The sequence below is a fragment of the Dendropsophus ebraccatus genome, chromosome 1 (assembly GCF_027789765.1).
Source record: "Dendropsophus ebraccatus isolate aDenEbr1 chromosome 1, aDenEbr1.pat, whole genome shotgun sequence".
Classification (NCBI taxonomy): Eukaryota; Metazoa; Chordata; class Amphibia; order Anura; family Hylidae; genus Dendropsophus; species Dendropsophus ebraccatus.
Genome location: NC_091454.1, coordinates 223970051 through 223989220, shown reverse-complemented (window position 1 = coordinate 223989220; position 19170 = coordinate 223970051). Strand labels below are relative to the sequence as shown.

Below are 19170 nucleotides of genomic sequence, written 5' to 3'. Positions count from 1 at the left end.
ACGGGATAGATAATGTCATATTACCATGTAACCATCACTAACATAAATGATTATCGGCAGCTGCTATGGGGCCTGCCGCAACAGGGGACCCATCCCTGCAACTCACTGGGCCTTTTGAGCTGTTGTAATACTACTCGGGGAGATGCCTACCATGGGGGACACTATGTACTGGGGGATAGGATACTAGGGAAGATGTCTATTTAAGGGGACATAATGTTTGGGGGGATACATACAAAGTGAGATTCTTATCACTGGGGACACTAGGGGAGATGTCTACCATGGGGGACACTATGACTGCACATAGACCTAAAGCAAAGAGCAACCATAATTAACATAGCTGCCAGGAATAAAGACACAGACACCAATATAACTTTTGCTGGGTGGTGATCGGCCACAGCTTTTAATTATTTCTCAAACCAAACCAATAACCGGGCACGTAGTGCCGAACTCTTAGACCGAAGGGTGTAAAGGGGTATGCCGGACGACAGACTCCTGCCGTGCAAGTCCGCCTTACTAACCCAACACGCCTGCTTAGCAGGTAATTTCCGCCAGCTGTGACTTATGTATAATTACAAAAATAAAGCACAAAAAGAAACAAAACACCATGACAAACCAAGATCAAAAGGGAGGGCGGGTGGGCAAACCGGCTGCAGGTCAGTCCTGTGGAGACTGAGGGCAGGAAGAGGAAGTTCAGGTTCCTAAAGGCAGAGGGAGGGGTTAGAGCAAGGAGGGAATCCGGCCTATTGGCCACAGAGCTCATAGGAAACATCCAGGAGCTGTGTCTGAGAGGGGTGTGGGGAGGAGTTACAGCCTCACAGGAACTGTTAACCCTTTCCTGGCAGCTGCTAACGATCAGGTTTTAGGAGGAAATAGAGGAGAGTGCATGTGCAGTCAGTATGCACCCTCCATATCCAGTCAGGTGCCTTCCAGTACGGGGGGGGTAGGACACTAGTTGAGATGCCCATTTTAAAGGACACTATCTATGGGGGGGGATGTCTACCATAGGGCACTATCTACCTGGGGGGATACAAGGGGAGATGTCTAACATACCTACAGTGGGATGGTGAGTAGTTCCAGTCAAAGGTTTGCTATGGGGCCCAGCCCTTTCTAGTTACACCCCCTGATTATCGGGCAGCTCTGTGATCACTGTATATTTTTCTAAAGTTCTTTCATAAAAAATTTAGCACCTAAATACCTTAAAGGCGCTCTGCTGTCTGTACCTGTCAATCATAAGGCGGAGCTTCCTAATGAGCAAAGTAAACTCGCCTTTCCTTGTGTCCCATAGTGCCGCTCCAGCTGACAGACGCTCTTCCAGCTGCAATGTCACGTAGCCGACTGTGTGGTTGTCTGCTCAGCCAATCAGTGACTGTAATAGGACACCAGGCAATCACGCAGCAGGGTACGTGATGTTGCAGGTGGAAGAGCCGAAAAATTACATCTGGCGTCCATCAGTGGGACTACGGAGGCATTAGGACGGGTTTCCCGCACTCTCCTGCCTTTCTCCATGTGTTTTAATTTGGTGGGACTTCTCCTTTAAGAATAAAATAATGTACCCCCCCCACATCAATTCACAATATTATTCCCATAAATACAGACACTGATGACAAATTTATTTAGACGCCAAACTCGAACAAAGGAACGCTGCTTCTTTGCCCCATCCATACTGCTCCCATAATCCTGTTCTCTGTGTAATTGCTCTAGTGTACCCCCCCTGCTCCCTACCCCAGACTGGTCACCCTGTACCCCCTGATCCCCAGACTGGTCAGCCTGTACCCTTCTGCCACCCTCCCCACCCCAGACTGGTCACCCTGTACCCTCCGACCACCCTCCCCACCCCAGACTGGTCACTCTGTATGCACTGCAAACACCTTCCCCACCCAAGGCTAGTTACCTTTTTACCTCCTGCCCCCCTTCTTCCCCTCCCCCCTATATTTACTAAGGAGTCTGTGTGTGACTCTTCTTATGAGGATTGGTGGATATTTCCAGTATCCAGTGTTCCAGTATCTTGTGACTTGTGACTGTAGCACTTTCTTAGTGACTGCACCTAAGTAAAAAAGAAAGGCGCAAAAAAAAAAAGTCACAAAATTCTTGCAAAAAGTAGAAAATTCACCTGGTATTGACCAGACATAGGCCTGCACATGTTTGTGCCACTTTTTAAAAAGTCGCAAATGATAAATAAGGTGCAAATTTTTAGGTGAAAAGTCAAACCAGGCAGATTAAAGAAAAAGTCACATCTACAAAAAAATATTCACCGGTCGAATAATGGCTCATAAAATTTAGACCAAAAATGGGTGAAAAAAACATTTATTCACAAAATAATATGCGCAAAGCCCTTAATAAATTTGCCCAGTGTGAACAGGGTCTGGCAAGACAAATGGAAGCAGCTCCTAATGGTGGTTTTATACGGAACGATTTATCGTTCGAATTTGCACGATAACAATCAAATTTGAACGATGATCGTACGTGTAAACGCAGAGAACGATCGAGCGACGAGCGAGAAATCGTTCATTTTGATCTTTCCACGTGTTCTCAAATCGTCGTTGATCGTTAGCAAAAAATACGCAGATCGTTCCGTGTAAACAGTCTTTCAACGATTTCACCTGTGTGAGAGATAGGCTTAAGCGATTGCAAAACGATTGCATAACGATTTTTCCGTACGATGTATCGTACCGTCTAAACGATGATTGTTATGAAAAAAAAAAACGTTACTCCGACATTGTTAATCGTACGATCAGGCGAATTATCGTTCCGTGTAAACGTAGCATAAGGGTACAAACCCACACACTGTATACGCAGCAGATACGCAACAAATACACAGCAGATTTGATGGTGCAGATTTGATACTGTGTTCAGTTATTTAGATCTAATCTAATCTGCTGCGTATTTGCTGCGTATCGCAGCAGTAAATACGCTGCGTATACGGTGTGTGGGTTTAAACCACCATTACATGACTCCTCCTCATGGCTGTCTCCTCATCAGATGTGGTGGTGGGGGAGTCCCAGCTGAGTGTAATAAGGCATCAGGTGGAGGATGGCCGTGTGATGGGTATAAAGCTCAGCCTCCTCCACCCTCTCCTTGTGTGACTTCTTCTGCAGTCAGGATGGAGCTGTGGATCAGGTGGAGTTGGCTCTTAGTGGTTCTGCTCTATGGACCAGGCTTTAGCAGCTCCTCGGTTAGACCCCGGCGCCAGTATGACACTTGGTGGAGGAGTAACCAGGCTGGATGGGGGTCTTCTAGAGGACTTGGACAATCTTCCTCTAGACTGGGCTCTCCTAGAGCAAACCCTTGGTCTCAGTCTCAATCAGTCTCTGGTGTTGGGTCTCCGAGAAGTCTTCAGCCTGTATACGGATGGGGCTCCAGGAGTCATGGAGCAGAGTATCAGTCCCGACAGCTTGCACTACAACCCTCATCCTCCCCTATCAGTGTGCAGTGTGGTGAGGACAAGATGGTGGTGATGGTGAAGAGAGACTTCTATGGTAATGGTAAGCTGGTGAGGCCCTCAGACCTGTCCCTGGGTTCCTGCCCCCCTGGAGCTCAGACTACTGACCCCAATGTGATGTTTGAAGCTGATCTCCAAGACTGTGGGAGCAGCTTAGAGGTGAGTGATGGGAGGAACCCTGTGAAGCTTATGGTTGTGTACTATGATCCTCCATATTGATTCTGTTCTGTCTATACATCATGGACTCTCCTACTGGCCATCTGTAGTATGTGATAACTCTGCCATTCTTACTATGTGCCAGTGATGGCCGCATCTTGTACGTTAAGCTGCGTATGTTCCCCCCCCATCTCACCCAATGACCGATCTGTAAGTCTATGATGTCCCCACTGATGAGATGCTTGATATAATCTTTATGATCACTTGGACCTCCAGTAGTCTTATGTCTTAATGACTTCTCAAGTAGTATAGCTGTGATCCTGTCCTGTTTATAGATTCCTGCCCTTTCTTGGTTTCCTGTTTCTCCCTATGTAGTAACTACAACTCCCACTATATGAAATGGACACTTGTGTTATAGTGTAACCTTACTGTGATATCTCTACTTCCAGATAACTCCAGACTGGCTGATCTACAGCGTTAACCTGCTCTACACCCCCAGCTCCCCCAGAAATGTGCCCATTATCAGGTTCAACTCTGCTGTGGTTCCCATCCATTGTTACTACCCGCGGTGAGCCTATACCCATGTTGTGCTCCATGCTGTAACATCTGCACAATATGTGTGCAAAGTACTGGTGGCCAATCAGTATGGCCGCAGCAGTCTTTAAAGGGGTTATCCAGTGCTACAAAAACATGGCCACTTTCTGAGACACTACTCTTGTCTCCAGTTCAGCTGTGGTTGGTAATTAAGCTCCATTTACTTCAATGAAACTGAGCAGCAAAACCCAGCCCAAGCTGGAGAGAAGAGCAGTGCTGTCTCTGGAAGAAAGTGGCCATGTTTTTGTAGCGCTGGATAACCCCTTTAATGAGCTTCTGTATATTACCAGGCTGTCTACTTGGATGGTCATGAGAAGAGTAGTCTCTATTGTCTTCACGAACTCAAAGAAATGTATTGTCCAACCCTGTCAGTGTGCATGCCTCTTGCTATATGGTGGGACAGTACTGGTGTTCCTAGGGCTGGCAGTAGAGGTCTGTCTAACTAAATCCACATAATGCATGGATTCAATGTCTTTCATTTGTAAATATTTTCTTGTATAGACATGGTAATGTGAGCAGTAAGGCCATCAAGCCAACATGGATCCCATTCAGCAGTACCGTGACCTCAGAAGAGCGACTGGCCTTCTCCTTGCGTCTCATGACTGGTAAGAAGCTTTCTAGTACTAGGTTGGTGGTTCAGTCTCTTGGCCAATACTTATCCTCCAGTATCTTCTCTCCAGCGGACTGGAGTGCTCCCAGTCCATCACTGGTCTTCCAGCTTGGTGACATGTTCTACATAGAAGCCTCTCTGGACACTCAGAACCATGCCCCGATGATCCTGTTTGTGGACAGTTGTGTGGCCACCATTACCCCAGATGTGACCTCCACTCCTCGCTATGAGATCATCTCTAACAATGGGTGAGTTACTCCCATCAATACTGTCCAAGTCTTCAAGGAACCTATTGTCTACAGCTCATCTGTCCTCTAGGTGCTTGATGGACGGGATGCAAGATGATTCCTCTTCAGTCTTTGTTTCTCCAAGACCTCAAGCAGACACGCTTCGCTTCATAGTGGATGCCTTCAGGTTCACGGACAGCGCCGTCTCTCTGGTAAGAACCCCCAGTCCAGCATCACCAGAGTCTGAACCAGCTTAAATGGCTCCTAGGTTCAGCTTAAATGGCTCCTAGGTTCATCATATTTACTTGAAAGCCCCAATATCAAGAAACTACCAACACTGGTTGCCTTTACTGGATATAACAATGTCTTTCTTGTCCCTCCTATGTAAGCTTTTTTTTTTTTTTTTTTGCAAAAGTTGTATTTTGGAGGTGGGCACGAGTCTTGGGGAAATTGACCTCTCATTTGTGTTGTCCTAGATCTATATCACCTGTTCTCTGAGAGCTGCTGCCATTGACCAGACCCCTGATCCAGTGAACAAGGCCTGCTCCTACAACAAGGCATCCAGCAGGTTAAAACTTTTGTAGAGAACCAAGGAATTATGTCAGTGGTTTTTGGCACTCTATTGATCTTTATAATCTCTTCTAGCTGGTCACCTGTAGAAGGCCCTAGTGGGATCTGCCAGTGCTGTGCCACCGGGAACTGTGCTGCTCCTACAGGCCCCAGATCAGCATGGGGCTCATACCTTGGGAGGCCGAGAGGACTTGGGAAGCGAGATGTTGGTGAGTAACCATGTATTGTATCGAGTGTTAGAAGAAGCCAGTCTACTCCTGGTCACTTAGATTTACCTGTTAAGCCATAACACGTAGATGTTGTGAGATCCTAGTGAAGCCACTTTTGTAACAACCACAGATCAGTTTGGAGACTACTGACTGTTTACAGCTCAGCTCAATGTGTTTCTTCTGACAGGCTCAAAGGTGGAGGAGCACGGCCAGGCCACACTGGGTCCTCTTCTAGTGACTGGAGCTAAGCCTAACCAGGAGTCCAGAGAAGGAACCGCCCAAGCTTCCAGGATGGGTGCAGGCCAGGAACCTCTCCAGCTGTGGGTGCTGGTGGCCATTGGATCTGTCACCACAGTGGTTGTTGTTGTTGCTCTTACTGTGGTGGGAAAATGTCTTCTGAGAAGGTTTACTACTAAAGAATCTGTGTAGAAATAAACACATTTTGAAAAATCCTTGTGTTAGTCTTTGAATTTGGAAATGCATGAATGGGTTGGATGGTGTACTCTTAATATCTTCTGCTTTCTTTATGGTGCTGGTCTATCTGATGCTATGGGGGAGATTGTAATTCCTGGTGGCTCTGGGTAACAGATTCCATATGACAAAGATCCTTTCCTTCAATGTAATCCCATAAAATGCTGCAGCTCTATTACAATTCAGAGACCGGGTTCTGTCTACTAACTTAGAGCTACAGGATTTTATGGGACATGGAAGAAGAGGTTCTTGGTCACTTGGGATCTGTAGTTCCTGGTGGTTGTGGGTAACAATTACACTTTGAGGTGATTCTAGAGAGAATCACTTAATTCCAGGTTATATTTATGGGTGGGTTGACAAACTTGTATTCCTTTTTGTCCTGCAATAAAAGTATGATCTATATATAGGGAGTTAGAGCCATATGGTGGTCTCAAAGACCTTTAGCAGATGGTGTTTCCAACTATTCATCTGTTTCTGGTTAGGAGGCTGTCTTGATGTCTATTGAAGCACAGTGCAGACTACTGTTTTCTGTATAATCCATCGGCTGTTAATATTGGCATTCTGGGCTGTGTGTTGCCTACTTTTCCACTTTGCCCATAAAACCCTGGCCCTCATCCTCCTCCAATACTTCCCTCATTTGCATCTCAGCTAGGACCAAAATGGTGGATCTAGTCCTTCCCATACGAACCATAGATGTGAATGGGGCAGCAAATCCAAGGTTAAAACTTGTGTGTCTTTAGGAAACTTCTGAGTAAAGTGGAATCCTGCTAGAAACCAATGGTCCTAGAACTTTTTCTATTGTATATCAACTTGTATTCCAAAGAAATATCTCTGGATGTCCCATCTGCCGTGGTTTCTCATTCTAATGGTCTCTATTTTGCTGCAGTTTTTGATGCAGCTTATTCCTCTACTTATCATGACTGTTAGATCATTTACTCCAAGTAAATGTTGGAGCATATTCATGTTTTAAAATAAGACACTATGCAGAAATTTCCCCATGGACCAAGGCCTTTTGGTTCCAAAATGTAATGGCAGATTTGCTCAATGATTGGTCAAGTTCTGGGTGCAGGGGCAGAGTAACTTTTCGATAGGCCCCGGGCTGCACACCAAGCTTTGGCTCACCACACACAATATGCCCATGGCAGTACTAGCGTGGTGTTCATAGTACAGGATAGATAATGTTATATTACCATGTAACCATCACTAACCATAAATGATTATCAGCAGGGGCGTAACTACCACCATAGCAGCTGCTATGGGGCCTGACGCATCAGGGGGCCCATCACTGCAACCCACCGGGCCTTTTGAGCTGTTGTAATACTACCCAGGGAGATGCCTACCATGGGGGACACTATGTACTGGGGAAGAGGATACTAGGGAGATGCCTATTTTAGGGGATACAAAGTGAGGTTCCTATCACTGGGGACACTAGGGGAGATGCCTACCATGGGGGGACACTATGTACTGTGGGGTAGGATGCAAGGGGAGATGCCTATTTTGGGGGATTCCAGGGGCATGCCTACAATAGGGGACACTAGGGGAGATGCCTACCATAGGGACACTAGTTGAGATGCCTATTTTAGAAGACACTATGGGGGGATGTCTACCATGGGGGCACTATCTACCTGGGGGGGATACAAGGCGAGATGTCTAACATATGATATCTACTGGGCAGAGGGTTAACAAACAGGGGGATTACCTACAGTGGGATGGGGGGGGGGGTAGTCAAAGGTTTGCTATGGGGCTCAGCCCTACACCCCTGATTATCGGGGAGCTCTGATCACTGTTAGAGATGAGCGAACTTGCCGAGGTTCGGGTTCGTATAAACATAAACTCTCGGCCTCTGATTCCCGCTGTCTGCCCGCTCCGTGGAGAGGGTGGATAAAGCCTGAGGACCGCCTAGAAAACTGGGATACAGCCTATGGCTACGAACCTGAACCTCGGCAGGTTCGCTCATCTCTAATCACTGTATATTTTTCTAATGTTCTTCCATTTTAAATTTAGCGCCTAAATACCTTAATAAAGGCACCATCGTCTTTGCTCCCTGTTGTCTGTACCTGTCAATCATAAGACGGAGCTTCCTAATAAGCAAAGTAAACTCGCCTATCCTTGTGTCCCATAGTGCCGCTCCAGCTGACAGCCGCTTTTCCAGCTGCAATGTCACATACCCCAGAGTGACTGTCTGCTTAGCCAATCAGTGACTGTAGTGGGACATGGACCCAATCACTAACTGGTTGAGCAGGCAGTTACGCAGCCAGGTACGGGATGTTACAGCTGAAAGAGCCAGAAAATGACATCTGGCGGCCATCAGCGGGACTGCGGAGGCACTAAAACGGGTGGGTTTCACACACTCTCCTGCCTTTCTCCATGTTTTTGAATTTGGTGGGACTTCTCCTTTAAGAATAAAATAATGTACCCCCCCCCCCCATTAATTCAAAATAATATTCCCATAAATACAGACACTGATCACCAAAATTTATTTAGACACCAAACTAGACCAAAGGAACACTGCTTCTTTGCCACATCCAAACTACTCCCATAATCCTGTTCTCTATGTGATTGCTCTAGTGTACCCCTCTGCTCCCCACCCCAGACTGGTCACCCTGTACCCTCCTGCCACCCTCCCCACTATAGACTGGTCACCATGTAACCCCTGCCACCCTCCCCACCCCAGATTGGTCACTCTGTACCCACTAACACCTTCCCCGCCCAAGGCTAGTCACCTTTTTCCCTCCTGCCCCCCTTCCTCCCCTCCCCCTAAAAAATGTATACATGAAATGCAGGACAAAATCACAGGGGGACATTTACTAAGGAGTCTAATGTGTGTGACTCTTCTTATGAGGGTTGGTGGATATTTCCAGTATCCAGTGTTCCAGTATCTTGTGACTGATTTATTACCATTAGAGATGAGCGAACTGGGTTCGGGTTCGAGTCGATCCGAACCCGAACTATCGGCATTTGATTAGCTGGGGCTGCTGAAGTTGGATAAAGCTCTAAGGTTGTCTGGAAAACATGGATACAGCCAATGACTATATCCATGATTTCCACATAGCCTTAGGGCTTTATCCAACTTCAGCAGCCCCTGCTAATCAAATGCCGAAAGTTCAGGTTCGGATCGACTCCAGCATGCTCCAGGTTCGCTCATCTCTAATTACCATGTAGCACTGCCTTAGTGACTGCATCTAAGTAAAAAAAGGTGCAAAAAAGTCACAAACTATTGCAAAAAGTAAAAAATTCTCCTGGTATTGACCAGACATAGGCCTGCGCCTGTTTGTGCCCCTTTTAAAAAGTCGCAAATGATAAATTAGGTGCAAATTTTTAGGTGAAAACTCAAACCAGGCAGATTAAAAAATATATTCCCCAGTCGAATAATGGCTCATAAATAAAATTTAGACCAAAAATGGGTGGGAAAAAAAACATTTATTCACAAAAATATATGCGCAAAGCCCTTGATAAATTTGCCCAGTGTGAACAGGGCCTGGCAAGACAAATGAAAGCAGCTCCTAGTATGACTCCTCCTCATGGCTGTCTCCTCATCAGATGGGGGGGGGGGGGGGGGGGGGGGGCCAGCTGAGTGTAATAAGGCAGCAGGTGGAGGATGGCCGTGTGATGGGTATAAAGCTCAGCCTCCTCCATCCTCTCCTTGTGTGACTTGTCCTGCAGTCAGGATGGAGCTGTGGATCAGGTGGAGTTGGCTCTTAGTGGTTCTGCTCTATGGACCAGGCTTTAGCAGCTCCTCGGTTAGACCCTGGCGCCAGTATGACACTTGGTTGAGGAGTAACCAGGCTGGATGGGGATCTTCTAGAGGACTTGGACAATCTGCCTCTAGACTGGGCTCTCCTAGAGCAAACCCTTGGTCTCAGTCTCACTCAGTCTCTGGTGTTGGGTCTCCGAGAAGTCTTCAGCCTGTATACGGATGGGGCTCCAGGAGTCATGAAGCAGGGTATCAGTCCCGACAGCTTGCACTACAACCCTCATCCTCCCCTATCAGTGTGCAGTGTGGTGAGGACAAGATGGTGGTGATGGTGAAGAGAGACTTCTATGGTAATGGTAAGCTGGTGAGGCCCTCAGACCTGTCCCTGGGTTCCTGCCCCTCTGGAGCTCAGACTACTGACCCCAATGTGATGTTTGAAGCTGATCTCCAAGACTGTGGGAGCAGCTTAGAGGTGAGTGATGGGAGGAACCCTGTGAAGCTTATGGTTGTGTACTATGATCCTCCATATTGATTCTGTTCTGTCTATACATCATGGAATCTCCTACTGGCCACTTGTAGTATGTGATAACTCTGCCATTCTTACTATGTGCCAGTGATGGCCGCATCTCGTACGTTAAGCTGTGTATGTTCCCCATCTCACCCAATGACAGATCTGTCTGTAAGTCTATGATGTCTCCACTGATGAGATGCTTGATATGGTCACTTGGACTTCTACGTTTCTTATGTTTTTAGTTTCTTCAGTAGTATAGCTGTGATCCTCTAGGTTATATAATAGTTTCCTGCCCTTTCTTGGTCTCCTGTTTCCCCTATGTAGTAACTACAACTCCCACTATATGAAATGGACACTTGTGTTATAATGTAACCTTATTCTGGTCTCCCTACTTCCAGATGACTCCTGACTGGCTGATCTATAGTGTTAACCTGCGCTACACCCCCAGCTCCCCCAGAAATGTGCCTATCACCAGGTTCAACTCTGCTGTGGTTCCCATCCATTGTTACTACCCACGGTGAGACTATACCCATGGTGTGCTCCATACTGTAACATCTGCACAATGTGTGTGCAGTCTTCAGCATATATTACTAGTCCTACAAAAGTAGTTTTTATTGTCTGCACTAATCCAGTCTTGAGTCTCCTTAAGTGTAAGTGGGTTTACATGACATGAGGGGAAAGTGAGCGCTGACTATATCTTTTAGTAATCTCATTAAAAACTGTATGTGACAAGTCAGAGGCCAGTCGGTGTATACCTCTGAATCCTCTTTGTGGATTGTTACACCAAAACAGACCAAGAATGGTTGTGAATCTGGCCCACCAACAACTACACAAGTCTCTCCTGATGACCCCAGCATCTCTGGGTGAAATACATAGACGTAAGACACTTGTGTAGTTGTGGGTGAGTCTTAGTCATGACCATCCTTTGTGGGTTGTTGCTTCAAAACAGACTGAGGGTTCAGAGGCTTACACGGATCAGCCTATGCATTGTCAGAGATACTGTTTTTAATGAGATCAGTTTTAAATGTGAGTCTGTGACTATTTTATTTTTTTTCCCTCACATACATGACAGAACACTGGAGTCACAGATGCAACCACTGATACACGTGTGTTTGCTTACTGTTTTCCACATGCTGCCTGTGCTATTACACAGCAGCAGGAGAGGTGGCCCGAACGATCTTTGGATTGTTTGGGCTGCCCACTAAGGTTGGGGATATGCCTTGGACCATTGCTGATATGATAGTGTCATTTCAACATAAAGACCACTATCACCTTAACGGCTGAACATGTTCTAATATCTCATTACACCATGATTTCTGGCCGGGAATCTTCTAAGTATGGCCAATAATAGCTTTGTATAACGGGGGCTTAACTTGCACAAATCTTCAATAGGGTAGAGCTAGCATTAGGCTGAGGCCCGTATACCTACACAATGCATGGATTCAATAGCTTCATTTATAAACCTTTCTTGCGTAGGCATGGTAATGTGAGCAGTAAGGCCATCAAGCCAACATGGATCCCATTCAGCAGCACAGTGACCTCAGAAGAGCGGCTGGCCTTCTCCTTGCGTCTCATGACTGGTAAGAAGCTTTCTAGTACTAGGTGGTTGGTTCTGAGTCTCCTGGCCTATACTAATACACCAATATCTTCTCTCTAGCTGACTGGAGCGCTCCCAGTCCATCACTGGTCTTCCAGCTTGGTGACATGTTCTACATAGAAGCCTCTCTGGACACTCAGAACCATGCCCCGATGATCCTGTTTGTGGACAGTTGTGTGGCCACCATTACCCCAGATGTGACCTCCACTCCTCGCTATGAGATCATCTCTAACAATGGGTGAGTTACTCCCATCAATACTGTCCAAGCCTTCAAGGAACCTATTGTCTACAGCTAATCTGTCCTCTAGGTGCTTGATGGACGGGATGCAAGAAGATTCTTCTTCAGTCTTTGTTTCTCCAAGACCTCAAGCAGACACGCTTCGCTTTATAGTGGATGCCTTCAGGTTCACAGACAGTGCAGTCTCCCTGGTAAGAACCCACAGTCCATGACCAAATTTAGTACCGGCTCAAATTGTTCCTGGATTCACCATATTTACGTGTAAGCCGCCAATATATAAACTAACAATAGTTACCTCTATTGGATATGACCAGGGATACGAGAGTTTACAGTACTAGAGAAGCACTTGGCTAGTCTAGAATGGTTCGTCAGCCTGCTGACTTCGAACTCTGCCTTGAAACTCTGGATCCAGTCCTCCCGGCTTTCAAGGACTGTATCCAGCTTTTCCACGCACCTGGAGAGGTGCAGCACGGAGTTCAGAGGCAGCAGGCTGAGTAAAGGCTAGTAAAGTTTCACTAGTACTGTAAATTTGGTATTCCCTAGCCATGACCTGTGTCTTAGTCCTTTTATGTAAGGCATGGGTCTCCAAATTGCAGCCCTCCAGCGGGTGCAAAACCTCTAGTCCAATGTCCAGGCAACTAAAATCTTGGATTTGGCTGTCCAGACATGATAGGAAATGTAGTAGTGCAATATCTGGAGGGCCGCAGCTTGGAGTCCCATGATGGAAGGCTTTGGCCTGAGTCTTTGGAAATCACTGCTGTTTTGTCCTAGATCTACATAACCTGTTCCCTGAGAGCTGCTGCCATTGACCAGACTCCTGACCCAGTGAACAAGGCCTGCTCCTACAACAAGGCCTCCAGCAGGTAAGACCCTGTATAGAGAACCCAGGAATTGTTAATTGTTGGGGCACTCTATTCATAATCAATCTTTTCTAGCTGGTCACCTGTGGAAGGTTCTAGTGGGATCTGCCAGTGCTGTGCCACCGGGAACTGTGCTGCTCCTACAGGCCCCAGATCAGCATGGGGCTCGTACCTTGGGAGGCCGAGAGGACTTGGGAAGAGAGATGTTGGTGAGTAACCATGCATTGCATTGAGTGCTAGAAGAATCCAGTCTACTCCTGGTTGTTCAGATGTGTGGTCTTTAAAGGGGTTATCCAGCGCTACAAAAACATAGCCACTTTCTTCCAGAGAGCCACACTCTTGTCTCCAGCTAGGGTGGGGGTTTGCTGCCTGGTTCTATTGAAGTGAATGTAGCTTAATTGCAAACTGCACCTGAACTGGAGACAAGAATAGTGTTCTCTCTCAAAGAAAGTGGCCAAATTTTTGTAGCGTTGGCTACTTCTGTAACAATCACAGATCAGTTTGAGTTTAGCTGTGAATATTCAGTAGCCTTCAATGTGACATTGCTTCCTCTGACAGGTTCTCAGGTGGAGGAACACGGCCAGGCCACACTGGGTCCTCTTCTAGTGACTGGAGTTAAGCCTAACCAGGAGTCCAGAGCAGGAACTGCCCAAGCTTCCAGGATGGGTGCAGGCCAGGAACCTCTCCAGCTGTGGGTGCTGGTGGCCATCGGCTCTGTCACCACAGTGGTTGTTGCTGTTGCTCTTACTGTGGTGGGAGAATGTATGTCTTCTGAGGAGATTTACTGCTAAAGAATCTGTTTAGAAATAAACACATTTTGATAAATCCTTGTCTTAGTCTTTGAGTTGGGAAATGCATGAATGGGTTGGATGACGTAGACTTAATATCTTCTGCTTTCTACATGGTGCTGTCGAAGAGGTTCTGCAGATTTGTCTCTACTGACTTGTAATAGAGCTGCAGCATATTATGGGATTATACTGAGATATGGAAGGAAAGGTTCCTTGTCATATGGGATCTGTAGTTCCTGGTGCTTCTGGGTAATAGTTATACTTTGAGGTGATTCTAGAGACGATCACTTAATTCCAGGTTATATTTATGGGTGGGTTCATAAACTGGTATTCCTTTTTTGTCCTGCAATAAAAGTATGGTGTATATATAATCTAGTTAGAGCCATATGATGGTCTTAACGACCTAGCAGATGCTGTTCCCAACCATTCATCTGTTTCTGGGTAGGGGGATGTCTTGATGTCTATTGAAGCACAGTGCTGACTGATATCCTCTGTATAATCCATTGGCTGTAAATTTTGGTATTCTGGGCTGTGGGTTGCCTATTTTTCCAACTTTCCCATAAAGCCCTGACACTCATCCACCTCAATACTTCCCTCTTTAGCGTCTCAGCTAGGACCAAAATGGTGGATCTAGTCCTTCTCATACGGATCATAGATGGATTTGTTGCCCCATTCACAAGGTTATGACTTTAGGAAACTTTGTGTGAAGTAGAAACCAATGGGCTTAAGAACTTATTATATTGTAATATTCCAAAGAAATACATCTGAATGTTCCATCTGACGTGGTTTCTCATTCTAATGGTCTCTATTTTGCTGCAGTTTTCGACGTAGCTTAATACTCTACTTCTCATCATGACTGTTAGATCATCTACTCCAAGTAAATGATTAAGCATATCCACATTTTAAAAAAAATTACAATCTTCGAGTGAATTTCTATGCAGAAATTTCCCTATGGACCGAGGCCTTTTGGTTCCAAAAGTTGATGTCAGATTTGCTCAATAATTGGTCATGTTCTGGGTGTAGGGGTGGATTAACTTTCCTATAGGCCCCGGGATGCACACCAAGCTTGGGCTCACCCCACACAATGTAACCATGGCAGAACTAGCGTGGTGTTCATAGTACGGGATAGATAATGTCATATTACCATGTAAACATCATTAATATAGACGAGTGAACCTGGAGCATGCTCGAGTTGATTCGAACCCAAACTTTCGGCATTTGATTAGCGGTGGCTGCTGAAGTTGGATAAAGCCCTAAGGCTATTTGGAAAACATGGATATAGTCATTGGCTGTATCCATGTTTTCCAGACAACCTTAGAGCTTTATCCAAGTTCAGCAGCCACTGCTAATCAAATGCCGATTGTTTGGATTGACTCGAACCCGAACACAGTTCGCTCATCTTTAATCATTAACCATAAAGAGTGATTATCGTCAGGGGCGTAACTACCCCCATAGCAGCTGCTTTGGGGCCTGCCACATCAGGGGGCCCATCCCAGCAACCCACTGGGCCTCTTGAGCTGTTGTCATACTACCCAGGGAGATGCCTACCATGGGGGACACTATGTACTGGGGGATAGGATACTAGGGGCGATGCCTATTTTAGGGGACACAATGTATGGGGGGGACACAAAAAGTGAGATTCCTTAGGTGTTATTTCTACTATTTCCTTCCAGTGACCTTCTTCCATAAGACCAACATCTGCCTCCCATTTTTCCCTCAATGGTATAGACAGGAAATGGATTCTGACTCCCCTACAGTATTCATAGGTAAATATTGTACCCCCGACACAAGCAATTCTCCCTCCGCGTCACATGCATGACGCAATTGTAGGTATTTGTAAAATTGAGTGTGGGCCAGAAAAAATTGGGTTTGTAATTGGTCAAAGCGCTTCAACTCTCTTCCATCATACAGCTGCATTACTCTCCTAATTCCCACATCTCTCCAGGTGGAAAACGCTTCCAAGAAATGCAGCTCCCCCAACCACGGAGTGTCCCAGATGGATGTGTACGGCGTATACCCAGTGATACCATATAAATCTCTAAGTTTCCCCCCCAAAGTGAGATTTCTACCATCGGGGACACTAGGGGAGATGCCTACCCTGGAGGACACTATGTACTGGGGGATAAGATACTAGGGGAGATGCCTATTTTGGGGTACACTATGTAGGGGGGGGGGATACAAAGATTCCTGTCACCGGGGACACTAGGGGAGGTGCCTACCATGGGGGACACTATGTACTGGGGGAGTAGAACACTAGTTTAGATGCCTATTTTAGAGGACACTATATATGCTGGGGGATGTCTACCATGGGGGCACTATCTACCTGGGGGGAGATGTCTGATATCTACTGGATGGAGGGCTAACAAACAGTGGGATGGTGGGGGGGTCCAGTCAAAGGTTTGCTATGGGGCCCAGCTCTTTCTAGTTACGCTCTAGTTATCGGGCAGCTCTGTGATCACTGTATATTTTTCAAGTTCTTCCATTTTAAATTTAGCGCCTAAATACCTTAATAAAGGCGCCCTGCTGTCTGTACCTGTCAATCGTAAGGTGGAGCTTCCTAATGAGCAAAGTAAACTCGCCTATCCTCTTGTCCCATAGTGCCGGTCCAGCTGACAGATGCAATGACACGTACCCGACTGTGTGGTTGTCTGCTTAGCCAATCAGTGACTGTAGTGGGACACCGGGCAATCACGCAGCAGGGTACGTGATGTTGCAGCTGGAAGACATCTGGCGGCCATCAGCGGGACTACGAAAGCATTAGGACGGGTGAGTTTCCCGCACTCTCCTGCCTTTCTCCACTTATCACCAAACTAGAACAAAGGAACGCTGCTTCTTTGCCACATCCACACTGCTCCCATAATCCTGTTCTCTGTGTTATTGCTCTAGTGTACCCCCCTGCTCCCCATACCTGACTGGTCACCCTGTACCCTCTTGCCGCCCTCCCCACTGCAGACTGGTCACCCTGTACCCCCCTGCCTCCCACCCCAGACTTGTCACGCTGTACCCTCCTGCCACCCTCCCCACTACAAACCGGTCACCCTGTAAGCCCTGCTGCCTTCCCCATCCCAGACTGGTCACCCTGTACCCCCTGCTCCCCAGACTGGTAAGCCTGTACCCTCCTGCCACCCTCCCCACTGCAGACTGGTCACCCTGTAACCCCTGCCGCCCTCCCCACCCAAGACTGGTCACCCTGTACCCCCTGCCTCCCACCCCAGACTGGTCACCCAGTACCCCCCTGCTCTCCACCCCAGACTGGTCACCCTGTACCCCCTGCCTCCCACCCCAGACTGGTCACCCTGTACCCCCTGCTCCCCACCCCAGATTGGTCAGCCTGTACCCCCCTGCTCCCCACCCCAGACTGGTCAGCCTGTACCCCCTGCTCCCCACCGCAGACTGATCACCCTGTAACCCCTGCCGCCCTCCCCACCCCAGACTGGTCACGCTGTACCCTCCTGCCACCCTCCCCACCACAGACTGGTCACCCTGTAAGCCCTGCTGCCTTCCCCACCACAGACTGGTCACCCTGTACCCCCCTGCTCCCCACCCGAAAATGATCACCCTGTACCCTCCTGCCACCCTCCCCACTGCAGACTGGTCACCCTGTACCCTCAAACTACCCTCCCCACCCCATATTGGTCACTCTGTACCCACTAACACCTTCCCCACCCAAGGCTAGTCACCTTTTTCCCTCCTGCACCCCTTCCTCCCATTCCCCTATAAAATGTATACATGAAATGCAGGACAAAATCACAGGGGGACATTTACTAAGGAGTCTAATGTGTGTGACTCTTCTTATGAGGATTGGTGGATATTTCCAGTATCCAGTGTTCAAATATCTTGTGACTGATTTATTACCATGTAGCACTGTCTAATGCTACATTTACACGGAGCGATTATCGGGCGAATTTTCGCAATAACGATCGAAATCGAAAGATAATCGTACGTGTAAACGCGGCGAATGATCGAAAAATTGTTTATTTTGATCTTTTAACATGTTCATAAATCGTCGTTCGCAAAAAATTTGACGATCGTTCCATGTAAACAGTCGTTCACTTATTTTACCTATGTGTGAGATAGGCTTAAGTGATTGCAAAACGAATTTTCTGTACGATATATCGTACCGTCTAGACGCTGATCGTTATAAAAAAAAATCATTACTTCGAAATCGTTAATCGTACAATCGGGCCAATTATCGCTCCGTGTAAAGCTAAAATTATTATGTTAATTTGTTTTCCCTAAGACCCATTGGCATCACAACATATGGGGTAAATTCGCCCCTGCGAGCCCCTGGGACGAAGGAATATTTAATGAAAAAATAACAATAAAATTTTAATCCCCTCCTCCATGAGGTATAAATAGGCTCCACCTCCCCCTAGACCTCAGTCTAATTATAAAGAAACATAAAACACAGGGAAGGAGTCTTGTGATGCCAATGGGTCTTAGGGAAAACAAATTAACATAATAATTTTAGCTTCCCTTACGTCCCATTGGCATCACAACATATGGGGAATTAGCAAGCATTATCCCCAATGGGCGGGTTATTTATTACGTTCGCATTAAGAACAGATCTTGCAAAGGTTGTTCTTGACAAGAAAGAAGTATCCAGCGAAGTAAAAAAAAGACTGAGGTCTAGGGGGAGGTGGAGCCTATTTATACCTCATGGAGGAGGGGATTAAAATTTTATTGTTATTTTTTCATTAAATATTCCTTCGTCCCAGGGGCTGGCAGGGGCGAATTTACCCCCATATCTTGTGATGCCAATGGGACGTAAGGGAACTTAGCATTAGGGTCCATTTACACAGAAAGATTATCTGACAGATTATGTGCCAAAGATTTGAAGCCAAAGCCATGAATGGATTTAAAAAGAGGAGAAATTTCAGGCTTTCCTATAAAACGTGATCTCTGTTTATAGTCTGTTTCTGGCTTTGGCTTCAAATCTTTGGCAGATAATCTTTCTGTGTGTGACTGCATCTAAGTAAAAAAAAAAAAGGTGCAAAAAAAGTCACAAAATTATTGCAAAAGTAAAAAATTCACCTGGTATTGACCAGACATAGACCTGGACATGTTGTGCCACTTTTTAAAAAGTCGCAAATGATAAATTAGGTGCAAATCCCCAATTATCCAAATTTTTAGGTGAAAATTCAAACCAAGCATATTAAAAAAAAGTCACATCTACAAAAAAAATATTCCCCGGTCGAATAATGGC

The 19170-nt window shown here is 46.4% G+C and overlaps 2 protein-coding genes across 2 annotated transcripts; both read left to right on the top strand.

The window, feature by feature from the left end:
* The first annotated feature begins 3313 nt into the window (after positions 1 to 3313).
* On the top strand, positions 3314 to 6234 carry LOC138785261 (zona pellucida sperm-binding protein 3-like). The gene is made up of 8 exons (XM_069961016.1): positions 3314 to 3598; positions 4045 to 4163; positions 4691 to 4794; positions 4870 to 5047; positions 5118 to 5238; positions 5503 to 5594; positions 5672 to 5805; positions 5993 to 6234. The coding sequence occupies exons 1-8, from the start codon at positions 3446 to 3448 to the stop codon at positions 6232 to 6234; spliced, it is 1143 nt and encodes a 380-aa protein (XP_069817117.1). The 5' UTR covers positions 3314 to 3445.
* Positions 6235 to 10289: 4055 nt separating this feature from the next.
* On the top strand, positions 10290 to 16562 carry LOC138785256 (zona pellucida sperm-binding protein 3-like). The gene is made up of 10 exons (XM_069961002.1): positions 10290 to 10442; positions 10880 to 10998; positions 11958 to 12061; positions 12139 to 12316; positions 12387 to 12507; positions 13088 to 13179; positions 13252 to 13385; positions 13735 to 13938; positions 15638 to 15730; positions 16459 to 16562. Exons 1-10 carry the CDS (start codon positions 10290 to 10292, stop codon positions 16560 to 16562), a joined length of 1302 nt encoding a protein of 433 aa, XP_069817103.1.
* The last annotated feature ends 2608 nt before the right edge of the window (positions 16563 to 19170 follow it).